The sequence below is a fragment of the Dipodomys merriami genome, unplaced genomic scaffold (assembly GCF_024711535.1).
Source record: "Dipodomys merriami isolate MVZ:Mamm:240054 unplaced genomic scaffold, mDipMer1.0.p SCAF_34, whole genome shotgun sequence".
NCBI classification, from domain to species: Eukaryota; Metazoa; Chordata; class Mammalia; order Rodentia; family Heteromyidae; genus Dipodomys; species Dipodomys merriami.
Genome location: NW_027204937.1, coordinates 10,576,958 through 10,600,545, shown reverse-complemented (window position 1 = coordinate 10,600,545; position 23,588 = coordinate 10,576,958). Strand labels below are relative to the sequence as shown.

The 23,588-nt window shown below is 41.7% G+C and overlaps 1 protein-coding gene across 9 annotated transcripts in view; it reads right to left on the bottom strand.

The window, feature by feature from the left end:
* The window catches only part of Bend5 (BEN domain containing 5), an 845,928-nt gene that overhangs the window by 35,182 nt on the left and 787,158 nt on the right, over window positions 1-23,588 (bottom strand). The window contains exon 1 of one of the 9 annotated variants that reach the window (XM_069987276.1): window positions 15,196-15,618. The exons of 6 other annotated variants lie outside the window; for them this stretch is intronic. In XM_069987276.1, the coding sequence (XP_069843377.1) occupies window positions 15,196-15,421 (226 nt within the window). In that variant the 5' untranslated portion in view covers window positions 15,422-15,618. Of the gene's footprint in view, window positions 1-14,557; window positions 14,577-15,195; window positions 15,619-23,588 lie in introns of those variants that run through there. 2 more of the 9 variants (XM_069987280.1, XM_069987279.1) reach the window with 2 other exon arrangements.

The following is a 23,588-nucleotide window of genomic DNA, read 5'->3' as shown; positions in this document are numbered from 1 at the left end:
ACTCTCTCATTTCACAGATGAGGAAATTTAAATCTAGAGGAGGAGAGGGGCAAGGCATGAATTTGAGTAGAACACAGGCCTCTGGCACATGGCCCACTGCTTCTGTGTGCTCACAACATATACTAAAGTGTGCTAAAACTGTGAAGTGCTATACAAACACAAGGGGATATTATTTCTCCTTACTTTCTCATTGTTTAAACTCAACCTCAGAGAATTTAAGGATTTTATTTTGCTTCTGCAAAGACTTAAAAATGCACTTCCCAGATGTCTCACTAGATATATCAAAAGTAAAAGTTCAAATGAGAAGTCTCCAGAGAGAGAAATGTGAACCCACTCTGGATCTGGCCCCTCATGGTAATATAGTTTGTGTTCTGAGATTGAAATGAGACTTTGGGAATTCCTATTCCTTATATAGCTGTGTCTTATATGTAGATTCCCACCATATATTTTCCATGCATTTTCTAACATGTTGGCCAATGTATGGTGTGGCATGTAGCCCAAACTGATTAAACCCAGTCTCTAAGCATTTTTTTTTGTCTGTTGGTCATGGGGCTTGAACTCTGGGCCTGGGCATTGTTCCTCAGCTCTTCAGCTCAAGGTGAGCGCTCTACCACTTGAGCTACAGCACCACTTCCGGTTTTCCTTGTGGTTTATTGGAGATAAAGAGTTTCACGGACTTTCCTGCCTGGGCTGGCTTTGAACCGTGATCCTCAGATCTCAGCCTCCTGAGTTAGGATTACAGGCATGAGCCACTGGCACCCAGCTTCCAAGCATCTTTTTTTATGTGTGAGTATATGAGTGTATGTGTTTGTGTATGTCTGTGCAGGTACATGTGCATGCATGCAAACTCATGTTAAACTTGCTCTTATATCTCTTCTAGGCCACAACTTGCTAGTAAAGCTGAAAAAAGAAGGCTTATGAATGAATGTCCTAAATGCTGTCTTTCTGGCTAGTCAAAGGGGGAGACTCTGGTATAGACTCTGGTATCAAAAAGGCCAGAGTATGACCCTGGGCTCTTCCATAACAGGGAGAGCTGAAGGGAACAAGTCTCTAGTCTTGCAGTGTCCAGGATTCTCCTCTGTAGCAAAAGTTCTGAGGATGGGAACATTAAATCATACTATTCGCCAAACTATGCCCAGCACACTGGGCATTCCATGAATGGCACATGCGTGGTATTGTCAATAGTCCTGAACCATCTGTTTCCCAAAGTATTAGCTAAATAAAGATTTAATTTAAAATTGGAGTAACTTAGGCAGGGTATGGAGCATAAAAGAAATGCCCAGAAAAAAAGAAGAGGTCTGAATTATCAACCCCTCACTGATGAAAAGGCCCTTCCCATTGACCAGAGGCAAACTCCTTGGATTCTGTTTCCACAAAAATGACTTGTTCTTGTTCTCTTTATGCCTGTAAAACACATCTGATGAGTTAGGCACGAACAACAGTGGAGACTTGGGTATTTCTAAAAGAGTAATAGCTTCACTCCTACAAACCACTGTTGACTCTAATATTAAAAAGCTGCTAAATTGTAAAGGTCTAAAAAAGTACTTTAGATCAATTTATCCTAGGATAAGGTATATACACATATGTGGAGAAAGAGGGAGAAGAAGAAGGATGGAGAGGGATGAAGGGAAGAAGGAAAAATGGAGAGAGAGAGAGGGAGGGAGAGAGAGGAGAGAGAGAGAGAGAGAGAGAGAGAGAGAGAGAGAGAGAGAGAGAGAGAGAGAGAGAGAGAGAGAGAGAGAAAGGAAGGAGAGAGACAGAGAGAGAGTGAGAGTGAGTGAGAGAGAGAGAGAGAGAGAGAGAGAGAGAGAGAGAGAGAGAGAGAGAGAGAGAGAGAGAGAGAGAGAGAGAGAGACCAAGACAGATGATAAGAGTGCTATTTGGACTTCTGATGTGTTTTGAGATCAAAGCTCTTTAGTTGTTCTTCAGTTTGACAAGTTTCAGGGCAAATATAGCAATGGCATGTTATGCTTTGCATCTCTGGACTGAAATTGTCCAGTTTGGCTTGTGTTGGTGTGAAATATAAAGAATGAGGGAGAAGGTAAGTACTATTTGAATGGAAAAGTATCCTCAGATGATCTCATTCAAAAGGCAGATGACACAATGAAGTTCCATATGGGAAGTTCTATACCTTTACCTCTGCAGCAATTAGACACAGAGACACAGGAGAATCAGAAGAGACAGAGCTCCCATCCTGAAGAGCTCACTACTACACAGGGTCTCAGAGGTCAGTATAGGAAACAAGAACCTTAATTATGTAGCCCAGGTCCAGAGCTTCCTTCCTATGTGTCAGCCTAACATTTACTAGGAATTTACACTCTTCAATGTTGATTCTGTGACCTGGAGACACAGACACATGAATACCCAGATTGGGGTGCATGATTTTAAAAACAACAACAACAAAAAGCCATGAACAGATAACTAACCCAAGATGTTCAATACTGAGCTGGATCTGGAGGAGTAACTACTAGAGGATTTCAGGAGCAAAAGAGATCACTTCAGGGTTTTCAGTTAACAATTTACTTCAGTGGAAACATGGAAGGTTTAGAGAGGAGAGGGCATTTGATTGAGACTCTCTACTTGCTGGACAATCTCAGGTAAGATACTTTACTCCTTAAAGTATTGCTACTCACATTACCAGAATGCTGTGAAGATGATCAGTGTGTATGTAAAGAACTTGACCAGAATGAATGATACGTGAAATGCTGGTACACATTAGAGGACAACCACTTAAATATAGTGAGAAGGTGGACCACACAGAGTGGGGGAAAACAGAATACATAAGGGGAAATTGGGAAAATATACTGATTAATAAAAGATGAGGAGTTACATATAGGCAAGAAGAAAGATGAGATGGTTGGGGCTAGGGAACAAGTAGCCTTGACTGCCAAGGTAGGCGAGCTGAGGTTAGGTGTTCCACTGTAGAAAGAACTATGAGTCAGACAACCTGGATTCCACATCCAGTTCTACCACTCTGTAGCTAGCTGTGAGAAGTCTATCAAGCTGTTATCTCCTTGCATATTGTTTTTCTCCTTCTGTAGAAATGAAAATATAACACTAATCTCAGGTGGGCATCAAGACACCTCAGGAAATGTGCTTTGAAAACAACAGAGCCTTGGGCAGACAAAACAACAGCAGCAACAACAACAGTGAATGACAGAGTTCAGTACGTATTTCTTGCTTGCATCTGGAGGTAGAAACCTGACTAGCTGCCTGGTTTGGAGTAGCTTGACTCTAAGGAGTCCATTCTTGACTGGATGACAGATGATGGTAGTCATACACAGTTTCCATGTTCTTCCATTAACCAGTAATGCTCTCCTCTTTCCTGCTGTCCACGCTGTACATATTTTCTTTATTGTATATTATCTTACTACACTACAACTATCTCCTTAGACATCTAGCTTCCACAGGAGTATGAGTTACCTCACATGAAGCCATGTCATTGGGTCTAGCCAAAATAAACATACAAAAAGATGCTCAAGATAATCAGTTAATAGGGAAATGGGGATACAAACTAAATAGGATGCCATTTTATATTCAGGATGTCTACAATTAGAAAAAAACAGAGAGGAGGAAACAACAAGGACTAGACTAGAGATAATGTGGAGGAACGAGAATCCTTATACACTCCTGGTGGGAATGCAAAATGGGGCAGCCACTGTGGAAAATAGTTTGACAATTGCTCAAAAATTCCCAGGTGAAAACTCAAGAAAAGTGAAAACATTACCACAGAGAAATCTGTACATGAATGTTTCTGGTAAAATAGCCAAAGGTAGAAATTACACCAATGGTGATCAACTTATACATGAATGAACCAAGTGTGGCATATATGCATATATATATATGTATATATATATAATATATGTATAATATCATTCAGTCATAAAAAGAAATTACACTAATTCATGCCACAGCATGGTTGAATCTTGAAAATATTGTATTAAGTCAAGTACAAAAGTCATACATTTATGATTCCATTTGCTGTATCCTTCAGAATAGGTCAATCCATGTAGATGGAAAGTAGAGTATATACTGCTAAGGGCAGAGGAGGGGGAAGTGGCTTTTTTAGTGGGTTAGAGGGATTTCTCTTTGAATTATGAATGTGTTTTGGAACTAGATAGTGGTGATGGTTGCAGACATTATAAATATAATAAGAAGTACTGAATTGTAAAAAACTTTCAAATGATTAAAATGGTGAATTATATACTATATTAAAAATACTTCAATTTAAATATAGGATTCTATGCATGGAATGTCTGCTACCCGTAAGATACCACTATAAAGCTCTTCAGGTATCTTACTACACCTCACAACAACCCTGAGATAATAGGCTTAGTATTCATAATCCTGCATGTATTATTAGTCCAATGTTTTTTTTCAAAAAAGATCAAAAGAATCTCAAAGAAATAGAATCCCCTTCCTAAAGTTACCCAACAGGAAAGAGACAGAGGCAGGATTTGATGTAGACCTTTGCCTCTTAGCTAAGCAACATCTCCTCCCAACACACGCGTGGAACATGGTAGAGCCAGGATGAGTCATTCATAGCTGAATATATGAGTGAATGAAGGCTTTAGATAGAGACATTCACATTCTCTATCGCAGGCCCAGTAAACTCCCACTTTCCTGCAAGACACTGCCTTCAAGGAGTCTCAAGAAAGTTGCAATCATCACCAGGCATATCAGAAACAGGTGGCAGCAAGACTTGAAGGCTTGTTTATATTCTCTGAAAAGGTAGGCTGAGCACAAACCTTAGATATCACAGGAATAAGTTCAAGAAAGGGAAGCAGACAGTACTTCCAACTATATGCTACCTGACCTGGGTTCTGGCTGCCTTGACAATTGACTAAGAATATCTTAAAACTCCTTGGAGAGCTAGCCATCTTCTGGCTCTATCCTAGTGCTCTCCTGTCTCCTCCCTGGTCTCATGTTTCCTGGATGAGGGTTCTGGAAACCCTGTCACTCATCCTTTTCTGCTGGCAGTGAATATTTCCTGAGCCCATTTTGATTTGAGCGCTATGCTAAGTGATCCTTGGGTTTTGGATCCAAACAATCCAGAATGTGCCAAGAATCCTAACCAGGATGCAAAATCTGACTTCCTGACAGATACTGACTCGCATACAGTAAACATCTGGTCTATAAGCCTTCTTCACGCTGCTCCTAAGTGGAAGATAGATGCCTCACATCTATATCTAATCCATGGAAAATAACTTAACACTCAATGTCCTCACAAAAAATGGAAGAAATGGTTGGGAGAGGGAGGCTTAATATCTAATAAAAGAGCCCAGGTTTTTGAATCAGATGGCCCTGGTTTGGAATTGTGGCTTTGCTGCACATTACTGTGGGAGGGAATTTAGGCAAATTATTTAGCCTGCCTGAGTCTTAGATTCATTATCAGTGAAGTAGGAATAAAGAAATGTTTTCCAAAGAGACAGTGCATGCAATGTTCCAAACATTGGGCTTTCCTTGTCATGCTGTAGCAGCTGGTTAGGCTGTATCACCCTTGTGGGTGATGTGTTTGGTTTCTGTCCCATGGTTAAGCGAACCACTTATAGGTATTTGACACAGATTGAGACATGATGAAAGAGCTGTTTTAGGAAGATTCATGTGGCAGTGACAAGCAAGATGGATGGGGTATGAGGGTGAGACTCAACATAAGGTGACAAGCAGCTATAACTCTTGGCCAGTTACATTAATGAAGGTGAGTGGTGGTGTGGATGATCTACGACAGAAAATATATCTCGTGGCATTTTAATGTGCCTTTGGAATACGTTTCTGGCTTTGACTTCTAGGAAACCACAGAGTAAACCGGCAGTTGACTAGGAAGGATAGCAAGAGCTCTCTGGTCAACCTGCCTGTACAACTGCTCCAACCTTAAAGCCAGTTAATTGCTTTTAATATTTGCAGAAAGAAATGTGTAGTCTCTGAAAGGGCACCTTCACTATCCTGATTTTATGATTCTGTGGCATCCAGGACAAGGAAAACCACTAAGAACTTGAGCATCAGCCCACCTCCTCCTTTTTATGACTATGACATCAGCTAACTGATTTATCTCTTCAACAAATCCCAGGCAAGCACATATGATGTGCCAAGCTCTATACCAAATTACAAACACCACAACATTTAATCACCATATTACATCTACTGAAGTAGGAACTGAGACTTAAAAGAGTGAGGTAGTTTTGCTAAGACATAAATAGCAGAGCCAGAATTTCAGATCAAGTCTGTTTTAATACTAAAGCTCTGTTCCTCTCCCCTAATGATCCAACAGGCACAGGAGAAAAAATTATCAATCTAGCGTAACCTTCTCAACTGAACTAAAAAGGCACATGTAAAATGGTGAGCATATTGATATAACTTCCAAAGTGCTTGTCTCTTTCTCCCACAACCTTGCCTGCAGCCTAGGAGAATGCTGTGGTAAATCTCAAGCTGGGCTAAACTCTATATAACCCAGTCAATGCTGGACAAATGCACTACAGGGCTACTAAACTCTAATCCTCAGGTAGAGTACTAAAGCCACAAAGAACTATCTTGTAAAAAACTTGGGAAAAGTTACCCCTTAAAAATATAGCCAAACCTGGTATTTGTTATTAACCGGAAATGGAAAGGGGCATAGTAAAAAGCAAATAGTATTTTAGAAGAAATGGGCAAGTAAATAGGAAATCTCATCCAGGTCTATCTTCAAAAATGAAGCATAGTTGAAAGAAGAGAAAGGCTATCCTGACTTCTATGTCACATATAATCAAGCTAGATATTTAAAATAGTCCAGTGTCAGAAAACTTAGTTTGGTGTGGGTTTGTTAGCCAGGATGAAGTCTAGATTCTGAAAGGCTAAATGTAAAATGTTTAACAAAGATTTTTGCTTTGTTTTACAAATATCTATATGCAAGTTTAAACCTTTTCATCTTAATAAAAATCCTGTGAAGTCCCATGTTTGCATTAAAAACAGATACACCACAGAAAAGACAAGCACACTGCATTCTCAGGCCTATGGTATTTATTTTTATAAAATCCAAGGCAGAAAAAACTCTCAAGTTTCAGGGATTCTATCCAGCTAAGACAATGAAACGAAGGGCACCCTGTTGTGGCAGGACCTAGTGGAAAGAAATCAGGAGGCACTAGATTGAGGCCTGGCTTTCTCACTGACTTGCTAGGTAAGCAGCTCTCTCTTGGTTGTGTGTGTGTGTGTGTGTGTGTGTGTGTGTGTGTGTGTGTGTGTGGCTTTCTCACTGACTTGCTAGGTAAGCAGCTCTCTCTTGGGTGTGTGTGTGTGTGTGTGTGTGTGTGTGTGTGAGCTCTCTCTTGGGTGTGTGTGTGTGTGTGTGTGTGTGTGTGTGTGTGTGAAACATGGGAACTAAACTGGAAATTCTCAAATTCTTCCAGCTGTGTCTGCTAGCCAACCAGAGGAACTTCCAGGTCTCTTTCTTATCTACCCAGTGCAAGGTAAGAACAGATGATCTCTGAAATTCATCCAGGTGAACACATTTGAAAAAACTGCTCTACTGAGGCCATCTCAATAGGCAGGGAGGTTTGGAAGGTCTCCTTGCTCTCACTCTCTTTACCTTGCTGACGCTGACACAGGGCTGGGGTACAAATTGTCTAGTTAATCTCATTGTGTTTCACCAGGACTACTGTTAATCAAAGGCCCCAGCATGAGGTGAGACAGAAAAAACATGGAGGAAATGGAAGATTTCCATAGTTAGGTCAAACCCCAGGAGGATTTTAAACACACAGATTAAATTTTAAACTTGCCAGTTCATTACATGTGCTTATGCTTCTTGAGATTCCTTTCCACAGGATGGTACCCACAACTAAGTGAGTTTTTCTTCAACTACTAGCTCAACATAGTTTCTAAAAGCTGTCCATATTTAAAAAGGCCATACCATGTGACTTTCATATTACATACATATTACCTGGATTTAAAAAAATGCAAAGGGCAAGTAAGTGATTACTATCTTCTGTGTTTTAAATAATTACATGGATCTTAAAGGAGTGGAGTAATAACCCATCATAACACAATTTATAAGGAACAGGGTTATAATTTGAACCCAGACTGATTTCAAAGCCCATCTGTTTTGAGATATGGCCCATTTCTTCCACTTCACTAAAGAAAGTGATCTAGAAGTTATGTAACCACATTCCCCCATTATGCAAGGATCACTCTAAAATATCCCTGACATGCTCACCATCTTGTGGGACAAGGTGCTCAGCCTCATGCTGGAAACTTTTGCTATTATTTCTCTACTCAATCTGCTAGTATGTCCCTTTTAATTCTACTCTAGTTTATTAGGTAGGAGAGTAACTAACTCTACTTTCTAGACCTCAAAGAACAAGTCTGATCCTTCTTTTGTGTTATAAACCTCAGAAATCAAAAAGTACCAAAAGACCATTCTGTACAAAATTTCTTTCCTTGTATACATTAAGCTATCTTGTCCTATGCTGTACCAATGGACTCAGGGGAAAAGGTAGTTGCTGTGTAGTTCACTGCAAATGTAGTTTAAAGCAAGTCTCCTGGTTATCCCTTGGTTCTCAGCCTAGCTCTGGCCATGATTTCTTAGCCATGTTTTATGGGCTTTTTTGCCCTGAAAAGCTAGTGGGTCCAAAATGGGATCTTGAGCTTGGTGTGCTCTTCTGAACTCTGGGCATATACTCATTTGCTCTCCTGGCATACCCACTGAGGTATTGATCAGCTCTGATACTCAACATGTTTCAAACAAAGCTCATTGTCGCCTCTTGCAAACCAATGACTTTTCTAGTGTGCCCTTGAGACAGAAATGCCAAGATCACCCTGTCACCCCATCATCAAACATATTATCATAACCAGACTACTACAAAGTCCCATGGAACCCCTATTTATTGATTTACCTGTTTGTGTATTTTTGAGATGGGCTTTCTTATAAAGCCCAGGCTCACCTGGAACTCTAAATCCTCCTTCCCTCAGTCTGCAAACTAGGATTACAATCATGCACCACCACACTCAGCTTTAGTCTCCTTTCTTAATATATCTCAAATCCATCATGGACATCATACGTTTGGCTAGTAGAAGTTTTGACTAAATAGCTCTCTCCTGGGTAAAACAAGAAACCCAACCTCAACAGAATATATGAAGTTTATATGCACTGAACCTGGAAACTGTTGGGTACTGATTATCTACCCAGAAGGCAAAGATAATGCTAGGCCTTTACTTTCTACATTTCCCTCCAATACAAGGCTAGCCACTTAATATAATTCAATATTTGCAAAACTTAAAGACATTTCTTCAAGATATAAAATAAATAAATAAATAAAAATAAATATAAATCACGTAACCTAGTCTTAAACCATTTCTTTGGTGTGTTGTGTGTATATGTGTGTATGTGTGTGTGTTAGTTTTTATTTTTGTTTTAAGTATGAAAATTAATAGCTTTACATAGAAAAGCAAAGGTTCAGCTTGCCTGGGACAATTTTTAGCCTATAAGCCAGAACTCTGAAGCACTGTACAGTACATACTGAGCAAATATGTGACTTTGGAACCCTAAAAATTACATCAGATTCAACCATCAATGGTTAAAATTCCAGTAGGATCTGCAACAGATGACAGCAGGCAAGTTCCAATCTTTGTTCCAATGTATATCAGCAGAACATGTCAAAACCTAAATTAAAAGTTTTCACTTGCTTTTTTTTCTTTTTAAAATAAATCCTTTGGTTGGCAGTCTCCCACTGATGACAAGCAACAATCTTTGCATATGAAATCGGCAAGTCCCCTGTTCCGCTGCTAACTTTGTAGATGTTCCAAAGCATTTCTGGAGCAAGTGATCTATTTGGACTGACAATGCCAAGCTGGGACCTGAGCCCTGGGTGAGCTAAAATTACCAAAGCAAGGAGAACGTGGCTTTGGAATCTATTTCCCGCAAGTGTGGGGTTTCTTCTTGTTGAGGGAGTGATAAAGAATGTTGACTTTATCCAGACGAACAAAGTTGAATGAAACCTCCAAATCCTGCTGCAGGTTTCTGAGAAACAAATTCCTGTCCCCTCTACCTCTTCTCCTCAAGCATAAAAATGCACTTGTCTGGCCAGGCATGGTAGCTCATGATCTTAATCCTTGCTGCTCAGGAGGCTGAGATACGAGGATTATGGTTTGAAGCCAACCTGGGCAGAAAGGCTAGTCAACCACCAAAGGGCCAGAAGTGGAGGTAAGGCTCTAGTGGTAGATTGCCAACCTTGAGCAAAAAACAAAGGCGTGTGCTAAGTTCCTGAGTTCAATCCCCCGTACAGGCACCCCTCCCCTCAAGATTTTGTCTTCCCAAAGTTTAGGAGTTCAACAACAACTTTGGTGTGATATGGACCAGTTGCTGCGTGGGCACTGTGCCACAGAGACAAGGAGAGGAGGCCCTATCTGGCAGGAAGAGTGACATGCTAACCAAAACAGTCAGGAAATTCTGTGAGCCATAAGCAAGGATCAAGCGAAGTAGAAAGAAAAAGCAAAGTTTGGAAGCGAGAAGCCTCCCATGGGGACAGAGGGAGTAACAGGAAATTGCCCCTGAGGCAGGTGTTCTGGGGTACTTTGCCCACTCCTCTCACAGAGCCCTCAGCAGGCTGGACCATAAAGTATCCTGTGTCTGTCTTTCTCAACCAAAGGTGAGCTCCACTTAGGCAGTGTGGCCTTAAGTCAGACAATGATTAACTCAACTTGTCTGGTTTAAAGGAGTACATGGTATTCACAGAAAAGCAAGATATACTACAGGTCTAGTGCTAGGAGGAAGGCTGGATGAAGCTGGAGAGGAAAACAGGGGCTGGGACAGGTCTATAGGGCTGTGAATGTCAGGACCAGAAGATGAAGCTTTATTAAGCATGCTACAGGGAGCTACAAGGGTCTTAAGAGAACAGTCAATTGACTAAGATGGTGTTTTAGACTATTTTGAAAGCAATTTGAGACTGGATGATCAATTAGAAGGCTGCTGCACTGATTTTACAAGAGTAAGAGCCAAGGCAGAGCTGAATGCATGCAATGCTCCTGGAGATGGAAAGGAAATACCTCAAAGATAAAACCACAAACCCACCAAGAATTGGCAACATTTCTGTGCTTCCACCATGTATAGCTCCTATCTCTGTTTAACAATCCAATGGGGGCCCCCATTCTAAAAATTCCCTGAGGACAGTACCCATATCTTCTTCATCAAACTGCTTGCCACCACTGAAGCAATATGAAGCTAGGCCAAAAAAGTTACCCCATCTTATAACCCCTGTGCCATGCCACCACAGTGTCTTGAACTCAGTGCTCTGATATATTCAGTTATTATACCATTGGGTTTTGCCTATAAGGAGTAGTAAGGGGCCAGTTATTAGTGGCTCATGCTTGTAATCCTAGCTACTTGGGAGGCTGAGATCTGAGGATTGCGGTTCAAAGCCAGCTCTGGCAGAAAAGTCCAGGAGACACTCAGTTCCTTTTAGCCACCAAAAGACTGGAAAGTGAAGCTGTGGGTCAAAATGGTGGAGCATTAGCCTTCAGCAAAAGAACTCAAGGACAGTGCGCAGGCCCTGAGTTCAGCCCCAAACACACACACACACACACACACACACACACACACACACACACACACACACACACACACACACACACACACACACACACAGAGTAGTAAGGAGTCAAAGGACCCCAACACACACACACACACACACACACACACACACACAAACACACACACACACACACACACAGAGTAGTAAGGAGTCAAAGGACCCCAAATTGAATTTGGTGCACTCAAGCAATAATTACATATCATAAGTGCCCAGATAAAATGGCATATAATCAGTCTCTAAATGTACAGGAACAGAAACCTGTACCACTAGCAAGTTGGATTGTAGTTAAATGATGGTGAGCTCTGCAGATAGGTAGTTCTCACATTCACAAACTGCATGGTAAAGAAATGTGGTAAGGCAAAAGCACATATCAAAGCCTTGACTCCTATGGATTCTCTATGGGTGACAGGAGCTCTTTTGAGAGCATTTCCTTAAGCAGATGACAACTGAGAGGCTAGGTAAGGAGGAGATGTGCCCTGTAGAAGACAGGATGGTAACAAAGAAAAAAGGAAGAGCAGAATGAGCTTTCTCAAGAAAGCTTTCTCAGAAACTAACTGTCCTCTGGCATGAACACTTGCCTTGGGATGAAAGTTTTATGGACAGTTTTTCCTTTCCAGTCACTCCTTCCAAACCATACTGTGCAGCTGATGGATCATCAACTACTATACAAAGGCAATTGCCAAACAGAGGCCTAGCCCTGGAAGACATGTGCTCCATTTCTAGCTTTGGCATTTACTAGGGTCCCTGAGAGGTCTAATGTAGATAAGATGCAAGTACAAAGCAAAATTGTTCATAAAGGTGGAATATTATTTTTTCCTTGAACTATAATTATACTTTAACAGAATGGAGCCATGCACTAGGGTCTATACATACCCACTGAAACCATGGTGTAAGCCACCATGGTTAGAATAATGTCCCACAGCAGTTGGCTTTGACATTTTCTGTGTTTAAGAGGAAGTATACTACAAGGTATTTCTGGGCTGGCCTAAACAAATAATATGGAAAGTAACAGCTCTAACTGAGATTCATAAAATGGCCCTGATACTTCTTTTGAAACCATACTGCTGGTGCCAGAGAGATTAATTAATCAATTAATTAATGGTTATCCATGAGCACAAGCTACTTCTGTCTTTCTCTTGAGGAATCGCCTCCTCACACTTGATACCACTGAATAATGACTGTATTTCCAGCATGAAGACACCAGATGAGCTCTTTAAGATGAAGTCATCTTAAGCAATTCTCAGAGCCACCAAGTTTAAGTCAACAAGATGCTTCAAGATACACGTGAGAGTTCTTCTAAGATAAATGAATTCCCAAGCTTACCTAGGCCCTTCCAATCAGGTCTGCACTCAAGAGAGAAGCTCCCATTTAACATATAACCAGTTGTTTTGGGAGTCAAAACATGGTTTTAGCCCATCTCAAATTGTCTTTTTTTTTTTTTTTATAAAAAGCTTTTCTTCTCCCAAGACAAAACAAAACAAAACTAGAGAAGTACCTTTTAAGTCTCTTGATTCGAATGATACTACACTTCTCTCTCTCTTTCTACTCTGGTAGTTGCTAGACATCACTCAATTTTCTTTATTTTATGAGGTGTTCTTTTTAAAAATAGCTTTATAGACCTGTCAACATTTCAACTTGGAGGATGAGTAATTTATAGGTTCAAACTCATGGCTTTGAAACAGATGGCTATATGTATTTTACATATGAGGTTTGCGTTGTCTTTAAAATCAGAAAGTATCTTTTCTTCTGCCTAACTAGCCTCCTTGCAGTTCCTGAAGAGTCCAGCACAATGTATATATGTTTGTTAGCTGGCTGGACAGGTAGATAGATGGATGGATGGGTGGATGGATGGATGGATGGACAGATGAACACTCTCTATAAGAGGAAATAACCATTATACACTAAATCCCTTACCACTGACTTCCCCTGACAAACATCCCTTCCACTCTCCTGGGCCCTTCCAGATTTAGGATAACCCACAATCAACAAGAAACATGCTATCTTTTCTTCTAACAAAAAAGAAGCTAAGGTTACAAGGTAGGTATAATTTCCTCAGACCTATCCCCTTGAGGAATACTTTTTTAATCCTTTCCCTTCATAATTAAAGGCAAGCAAACAAATTAAAACCTAGTTAGCTACAAAGGGTTCTTTTTGTCTTTTTCCACAAAACCTACTTTACCTTACTTAGTTTTCCTAACCAGAGGTATCTAACTGATGGTAGCTGGGCCTATAGCACTGTGCCTCAGGGCTTTGGGGGGAGGTGGTAAGATAAAGTCTATCAGAAAGAGATCCAAAGTGGGGTGCTTGATCTATCCAGTTCTTGCACTCCTCAATTCCCATAAACCTACTTTCCAGAGGCCACACAAGGGGGTGAATGGGAATCATAGTTGTGAAGCTGAGCTCTAATCTACCCAATGCCAACGTGCCCTGAGACTCTGGCAAGTTGCTATGATACACAGCAAAAGTAATGGGGGAAAAGTAGGGAAGGCTGGAAAACAAAACATTGACAATGTCTTCATTCAATCCCTAACCCTTCGTGTTCTCTTCAGGTGGGCAGGAAGGTGACTACCCATGCCAAGGCATGGTTCTTCTCACTAGCAAGTGGTCTGTTCCCTGTTTGGAAGTGACAACTTCCTCTTCCCTGAGTGAGTGAACCCCGACTCCGAGAAGTAGCTGGTAAAGTGGGCCGGTTCTCTTCTCTTTAAAAGGAAAAGGTGCCTCTGCAAGGCAGACCTGGCACCATAGAAGAGATGGAAGGGCTGGTCTTGTATTATCTTCAACGGAGCCTCAGTAACCTCATCCTCAAATGAGCACGAGACTACCTGCTCTGCCCCCCTCACCCCCTCCTCCTGGCCAAGAGTGCATGGGAATAAAAAGTTCCACATTAACCTGCCCTAGAAACTCTTTCCTGGCCCCAACTCTCACTCAGGGATCCTTCTGGGAGATTCAGTCAATAAGGGGAGTGGAGGCTGAGGGCTGCCTTGGAGTCTCTACTTTCTTACCTCTGCCATCTAACCACAGAAGGGCAGGAGAAAGGGTGCCCAGGGCGTTCTCAATCCGGTCTAATGATGGCCCAGATGGGACAAGCATGTCATCGATTCCTTTTGTGAGGGAGGGCTCCCACCTAAAATGATCTAACCGCATCTGCCTTGTTCCTCACTCCAAGAAGACACCAAGGGTCTTACAGGGAGAGTGACAGAAAGCTTAAGAAACTTGGGGAGACAGAAAGGGGCAGAGGGGGGAGGAAAAACGGAAGCGGTGAAGAGAAGGTGAGAGACGAGAAATGATGGCAGGGCAGGGAGACAAGGGGAAAGTGGAGGAGCCGAGGGAGAATACAAAGAATCCTAAAGAGGACGGACAGATGGGAGATGAAGGCAGACTGACAGCCCAGGAGTGTCAAGGAAACGGGGAAGACAAAGAGGACCCTACGGTCTTTTTAACTGGTGTGGCCTCTTAGAAACACTTGGAACCTCAAAGAAAAGAAGCCCAGGAGGTTGGGAGGGAGAGGCGGGGAGCAAGCGGTGGCTCCCCGACCACCGGTGCCTCGGCCTCTCCCCTTCCCTGGACCTCGCCCGGCCCCGAGGTCCCCACCAGCCCGCTGTCCCCGCCACCCACCGTCCCTCCCGGCCCGCTCGCTCACCTGCCAGCGCCAGGATCTGGGCCTTGTGGAGCAACAGCGCGCCCCAATCGCGAGGGGTGCGCGGGGGGCTGCCGGGCCCGGCGCCCAGCTCCTCGGGACCCCGGTACACGGCGTACACCTTCTGGTTGTCAAAATCCAGCCGCGAGCGGGGGCTGAAGTCGCGCACGCACGACACGGGCAGAGCGTAGCAGACGTTGTCCTCCAGGAACCGCACAAAGGCGTACATGGTGGGCGCCGGGGGGCGGGCCCCAGCCGGGCTGGTCAGCCCGCGGGGCGGGCGCGGAGGTGGGGACCCCGCGGGGGGCGCGAGCCGCCGCGCACACCGGCCAGGGGGCGGGGGCGGCTCCCCGGGACTCAGGCTCTTCTCTCCCCCCCCCCACCCCCCAACTGTTATTGTTCCTGAAAGCACCGCTCTGCCAATCGGCTGCTCTCGCCTGGGCGCGGAAAAAAAAAAAAAGAGAGAGAGGGAGGGGGGAAAGGGGGGCGAGGGGCGGATGAGGGGGTTTGGAAGCGCACCACCACCCGCAAAGTCAGACCCGAGCAATCACAGCCGGAGTGTGATGTGATTAGGGAAGGGGGGGGGGAGCGGAGAGATTCAAAGGCAGCATTAATAATAACAGTAATAGTCGTAACAATAGCATTGCAGGGAGGAGAGGAAACAATGTTAAAAGTCGCGTTCTAGGCAGGGTTACTAAGCTTCCACCGTCAGGCTGCCAAACCAATTGCATTGCGAGGAAACTGCATTTCCAAGGACCGGAGAGAGTGCTTGAGGAATGACTGCGGTGGCTGGCCGGGTGGGCTGCGAGCTGTCTTCTTTGGATCCCAAAGTGTAAACTTAGGCTTGCAAGCAAGCAGGAGTTTGAATTGTTTCAAATGATCCCCGTTCACACCTCCCTTCTACTACCACCCCTTTCCCCCACCTTCTTCCTCTTTTTGTTTCTTTCAGAATTGCCAGCACCTGTTGTGAGGAGGGTCAGTCAGCCAGAAACATTCCCCCAGAGCTGCCAAACTCGTTTTGGCCACCACTGGGACTTATCTGGGTTTTCCAGTTAGACCAGCTGGCTGGAGTACTGGAGGGTTGGTCAAGGACCACCTCTCTGTGCTCTAGACTTTCTCCCTGAGGGAACCCCTCCACAGCACTCCTGCCTCTGAGCCGGAATGAGCTAGAATGTAGTGGGGAGAGGAGGGCTTTCAGGTCCCAGGCTAGGCTTCAAGAGTACTTGGAATAGTAATCATTGCCTGGTTCCTAACATCAGACGCATGAGAGAGCCTTAAGGTGCTTTGGCTCCCTCCAGACCAGCCATGTGCACCGCTGGAAGGATGCTGATTGTAGCTTCTGAGAGGAAGGGATTTGTGTTAGATATGGCTACTTATAACTTATATCCTTGTAGCCTAGCCAGACCTTGCACTTAGTAGAGGATCATTTTTGGATAAAGAAAAGATAAATAAAAATCCACATTTCACATATCCATCCATTAATTTATTTAAGCAACCAGTATTTGTTGGATACACACTATTTGCCTACCCAGTGATTGGCATTGATGGTGGAGTTTAAAAGATAGGACATACACCTGGATTCCTGAGCCTGACAGTGTTAGTGTATAGAACTTGAGTCTCAGTTGGAGTCCTATGTCAAAGTTAGGTTGCTTTGCTGTATTAATAACATACCTTTCCCTTGAATATTCCTATATGATGAAGTCTGAGTATTAAGAAAATCTAAAGTAGCCAGGTACTGGTGTATGACACCTGCAATCCTAGCTATTCAGGAGGCTGAGACCTGAGGATTTTGGTTCAAAGCCAACCGCAGGCAAAAATGCCTAAATGGAGGGGTTGCTCAAGTGGTAGACCACCAGTCTATCACTTAGTCTTACCAAGTTAGTGCACAAGGCCCTTAATTCAAACCCCAGCATGTACCACCCACCTCCTCAGAACAAAAGAGAGAGAACATAACAAGGATCTAGTGAAATTGTTCCTAGAGAATGTTATAGTGTTATATATATACATATATATATATGAATTTTATCTATAACAAAAACAAAATAAGCTCACCAAAATGTTAATAATGGTGTTCTGAGTTTTCTTGCATGGGTAGGTAATTATGTTTCCCCTTGCACTCTAATTCCTAATTTCTTATATTCTCTATATTATATTCTTATTGCTATTTTTACAATGATATATTATGATTTAAGAAAACCTGAAACATTAGAAAATTGAAGTATTCTGTTCACACTTTAGATCAGCTGCACTAATGATAAGGATAATCCCAAATCCCCAAATTACTTTCATGTGATTTGGATAGTACTTTATGCAGGTGAGCCCTACCAATATGTAATTCCAAGATCCAAATGTACAGTTTAAATAAAGTTCTCTTAAACCAATTTGCTGATATACATGCAGTGCAAAGCAGACATAATTGCAAGTTGTACTGATGTACATGTTTGGCCCATCTTGCCCCATACAGTGGTAGAAAAAAGAGGAGCGAGCCCCTTCAGAGACCCTCCTTCTTGATTTTGTTTTACTTTGACTGCTCTTACATGAATCTTTAGGAATACCTTCCTATTGTGGTCAAGGGGAAGTAGTGTGGAGCAAGATTTCTGATCATTCACAAGATGGATCATGCAAAATCGGGTATGCTTAATGAAAATCCATGAAACTCAGACATGTTTGCTAAGTGATTGCATGTGTCACCATGGCTAATCTCCCTCTGCCTCTAAATGAGGGTCACCCCCTAAAATGTTAACAATCTCATCTTTCACCACCTTCATGGACATAGTGCACTTTGGAGTGTAGTGTACTAGAATCGATTTAACCTTTCCCAAGACGGCGTTTTTTAGCAGGTCCCTAGCCTTTGTACTTGTTTTGGCCTCATCCTAGGAAGTTCTTCCTCCCTAGTGCAGGGTGATCTCAGCTTACCCTGAAAACCAGTTCAAATGCTGTGTCCTTTATGAAACTTTTCCCAACTGCCCACATTCTTCAAGCATAGACCAATCTCTTTCCACTATCTTATCTCAGAACCTTTAATTCCCTCATGGTGGACAAAGCCAGCAACTTCATCATCCTATAGATACAGCACAGTGTTGGAGAGCAAATGCTTATAGAAAAGATGAGAGCGTGAATAACAGAGTAATCACAGAGTAAAATCCATTATATCTGTAAGTCCACAGAATGGATTCAGGAAAAGGAATGGCAGGCACAGGATGCTCAGAGACACAGCAGACAGAAACAGAAGACATCCAGTTTCTGCTTTCTGTGTGACTCACACATTCAGTCTACTGACACAGTCACATGGAAAAAATTTGTGCCACATAGTTCCTCCTCCCCATTGACTCAGTGAGTTAGAGTATCTCTTCTTGACCCAGAGACCATAGCCCTGGTTTAATACATCTTAGAAACTCTGTATGTTGGTGATTCGTCAATTGGCAAGCAAATCATGTCATAAATACACATTCCAGAGCTGAATGCCAATGGCTCACGCCTGTAATTTTAGCTACTCAGGAGGCTGAGATTTGACGGTTGCAGTCAGGGCAGAAAAATCCACGAGTCTCTTATCTTTAGTTAACCAGCAAAAAGCCAGAAGCAGAGCTGTGGCTCAAGTGGAAGAACACTAACCTTGAGTGAAAAAACTAAGAGACAATGCCCGGCCTCTAAGGTCAAGCTCCATTGGAGTACGCGCACGCACACACACACATACTCACACACACTCCAAATTCATATACACACTCCCAAATTCATATACACACACATCTTCAATACTCCTGCCCAATGGTCATTCAAATGCCTTTCATACAATTCTAACTTGTAGGCACTACTAGGAACCAGTAGGTACACTAAGAATCTCATGCCAGCACTTCAGACATGGGAAAATTGAAGATCCTAGCTCTCCCAGATCTTGCCTATCTGCTGCCCAGACATGTTCATTCCTTCACTTTGTTTCTCCTCATCCTGTTTACAGTGGTGATCACTGGGATATCTACTTGTCCTCTAAAGGTTACTATAAATCATGTATGCCAAGCACTGTGTATACATGATCTCAGCCTCACACTGAAACCTTGAAGAGAGTATTATTAATCCCTTGATAGAGGCAAGAAAATTGAGAATTAATAGCAAAATTAATTCGATTTTGGAAGGTTTGTGGACATATTTTTACTTTGGATGATTTGCCATAGAAGCAGTTTGGGGAAAGACTGCAGAGGAGGCAAGTGTAAGGAGAAAGAGGCCTGTGAGGAGACTGACTGTCCTGTCTTAGCCCTCCCCTGCTCCCTCTTTCTATGTGCCAAATGTACTTTGCCTCTCATCCAAGTCATTTTAATGGAGCAGAAAATGTACACATCTGGGGCAGCTTTGCAACAGCGTCTTGCCTCTGGTGTGCTCTCCTGTTGAGTTTTGCAGAACCTTGGGTTCATGTCAGGCTCCTTCAGGTTAGCCAGCTGAAGCATGTTCAGTGACAGCAGTGGGACTTATGTTTCACATTACTGCATGGAATTCTCAATGTACTTTGCAAAACTATTTTAAGAAGACCTGGGTTCTATGAAATTTTAAATCAATTGGAGCGTGTCTTTTCAACCTCTCTGCTAATGATTGATTACATTTTTTCTGATTTTGTCCTTTTATTTCCTGCAATGTTTGATTTGACTTTTCTAGTTTCTCTCCTTTACATTTGAATATTTTGAAAGCATGGTTTTAGTTTCATCATAAAATTAACGAAGAAGGTACAAATTTCTTATATACCCCTTATGCCTCAAGTACCAACATTTCACACTAATATAGTACATTGGTTACAACTAATAAACTTACATGTAAACATCACTGTTACTAGCAATCCATAGTTTCTAGTCTATAAGTTTGGACAAGTGTATAAGAAGGACATACATTCACCATGATAATATCATATTGAAGATATTTACTACCTGAGACTCCTTTATGCAGCAAACACTCCCCAAACATTGTGTTTGGGGTCATTTATTCTTTCATTGAGTATTTTCTTAAAAGAAATAAAATACTTGTGCATAATATAAAATACAGAAGAATTTACAGCAACTTGAATAGAGCCTTGTGAAAGTGAATCTCAGCTTGAAGTGCAGATCAAGCAGACCACAGTCAAGTTGAAGGGATTGATCAATGTTAGGAGCTCATGTGGGTCCCACATGGATGATCTGAATTCTGGCATGTTATTCTAGCAATATATAGTCAACATGAGTAACACAAAGTAAATGAATTCCCAATGGTAAAAGACAAAAAGAAGTTATAAATAGAATAGATGGTCACAGAGAAACAACATTTGAATTGGTTTTGAAGAGGAAAAAAATGGGGCTGCATTGGGAAAATGCACCTTACCTGGCTTTTGAATTTCATTTAGATGCCAACTAGTCTGAGGAGCTACCTCTGGTTCTCATTGTAAAATGAACTCATTCTGTGTTGTTATTGTTTTAGATGAAATGCCACTTCTTCCAGAGAGTCCCCCCAGACATGTTCCTCCAATCACTCTCCATAGACCAGCTCAGATCACTATTAATTTTTATGTCTTCTCATAGTTTTTTTCAAGGAGTTTATCACGGTGTGAAATCATACGTTTATTCTCTGACTGTCTCTCCCTGCCAGTGGGTCAAAAGCTCTATTGCTCCATTACCGAAGAAACCCTATGGTTTTCTACACTCATATATCCTAGCCTAATAAATGGGAGACCCTAAATGAACACTTGTGGAATGAACATGTCTAAAACTGGGCTCCTGAAGAAAAGTCCGGAGAAGAAAAGAGAAAGGGAATAATATCATAGATTCTATTGAGTCCCTTTCTTTGTGAATAGCTCTCTGTTTCTGTATCCCCAGCTTGCCTGCTCCTACAAGCAGGCTCAAACACCCACCAGAACCCCCTTTCTAGCTTTCCTTTGGCAGGAGTAACAGGGTAACATTTTTGAAAGCTTTTCTAAATATTAAGGGAAAGTGAAGGAAGAAATAATTATAGAAAAAAAAGCACAGAACAGAAAAATAGTAATGTTGAAATCATACATAGTTGATATACAGAAATACCAATAATAACAGAATAGTACCACAAACTTACTAAAACATTTCTCCTAGGAAATAAGATGGACATTCTGCTTCCTCACGCAAGGCTAGAAATTCTTTTAAAATCTGATGTTGGCTTGAAGTAATTGACTCTATAACCTCCACATAAGGGCAATTCCTGTCTCATTCTAGGCTTCTGCTGATTCCAACATTATCTGTGTGGCATTAGGAAAGCCTTCCTTTAAAGTATATCTTAATTCTCCTATTGGCCACTCTGCTAATCCCAGCACCCAGTGACTCAGAATACTTGCCCCTTGCAGGTCCTCTTAGGACCAAGAGTATAAAACATATTGTCATCCATGTCTAGGCCTTTGTTTGATAACTCTAGGCTGCCATTTTGGCACAAATGGGTATATTCATTCTGAACATTAAATCATTTCTTAAGTATGCAGCAAACTATGGACTCTGATTTTCTTAAGAATGTCTCTTAACCACACTTTAAATTCCATACCAAATCAGAGGAAAAGAATGAAAACCCAGAAACAATTATTGATTTCCATGATAGGAATGGGCTGCTTTACATATTAGTTCTTTTAATCATTTCCAAACACCCCAGAAGGTCATGACTATTACCATCTCCATGTTTTTCTGGCAAGCAAACTAAGGCATAAAAAAGTTTGAAGTCACATAGTGAAGGCTTGAGCCCGAGCTTCTTTGAGCTAAAGCCTGGCTTTCAGTAGCTGTTTTGAAATAGGCCCTTAGAGTCTAAGACTCTAAGGAGTCTTCTGAGGCAGCAAGGGGCTGAATTGACTGTGGAATTTAATTTCTACTGCCTTTTTCTCAGTAGCTTGAATCTGTACCTAGAAATCTAAAAACTAAACCATATGGGGCTGTTCAGTATCTATCATTTCAAACCTTCATATCTTAGTAACTGGTAATTGTCTCAACTACTAAAGATTTGACATTATTTGAGGTTTCTTCAATCATGGTTTCCTTGAGACAGGGACTCAGATTTTGAAGCTCCCTGAGATTACCAACTTAGATTTCATGTAGATTTCTATTATTACTGCAGGGTTAGAGCGGAGGCCAAAAAACAGAATCATAGTCTTAGTGAGGCAATCTTGGTGAGAAGTATCAACCTCCTCCCATACCTTCTAAGAGTTTTCTGCTATACAGTGGAGGAAGCAGCATAAGAACAGGAATGCTTCAGTTGTTCTGCGCTTTAGGTATATTCTTCATTTAATCCTTCAAATAATCCTAGGTAATAGGTACTACATTATCTTCAGACTCAAAAAGCCTAAATGTGCTACATAATTTTTCCAAGGTCCTAAAAGAGTAAATGGTAAAGCCGGGATTCAAACCTGGCCATTTAACTCTAAAGCCCTAATAATAGACTTTCATCCAAATTCAGGTTCCCTGAGACTGACTCTTATCTTATAGAGAGGACTCATGTCCTCTGGTTAAGGTGGGGGAGATACTGAAATGTCCATTCTCAAAGGGTCATATGTTATTTCTCCAGGGATGTCCAGACTACCTTGATGGGTCCAGATGAGACTTTGGCATGGTCATGCAGACTTCTCAATGAGCACCTAAAGTTCACTTATATGTCTTTTCTATGTTACAGTGCATAGGAGTGTAGATAACAGTATAAAGATATGATCTCTTTATTTAGTAGTATAAAAAGCCATTAAATAAATCTTGACTTCCAAGGTTTCATATCATGATAGAAAAATTACATACATATAACATACAACATATTTTCTTTTACTAATTATTTTTCATTTATTCATCTTTGTTGTCATTTGATTTGCTTATTGTTTCTTTGGAGACAGAGTCTCACTATATAGCTGTCCTAAAACTAGAGATATTCCTGTGTCCATCTTTTGACTGCTGGGATTATAGATAGGTACCACCATGCCCCACTCTCATTTATTCTTTTGTTACTGGTAGTGGATTATCAGAGTGCAAATACCAAATCCCTACCTCTCTCTCTCTCTCTTTTCAATCAGAAACATCTTATTACCAAAAAAACTACATGAAAAAAATTAAAGAAAAAAGTAATAATCAGTTGAGTATGAAGTATCTAAAATGTAGGAGAGACAGAAGAAAGATGAGCATAGATACATATGATTCTGGATAAAATATCTAGGCAGAAGTTTATCTCAATAGCAGAAAAGAGCATGTAATTGAAAAAGAGCTCACTTTCTACCTTGATAATGTAGCCTGTGACATATGACATGTGAGAATGTCATAAGCTTGGAGCTCAGATTTGGGCTCAGTTAACTGCTCTATCATCTCTATGGTACCATTATGAGACCCTGGGAAAATCTCTGACTCTCATTTTTTTTTTAACTTTCAAATAAAGCCTTATGAGGTTGGTACCAAGTCTAT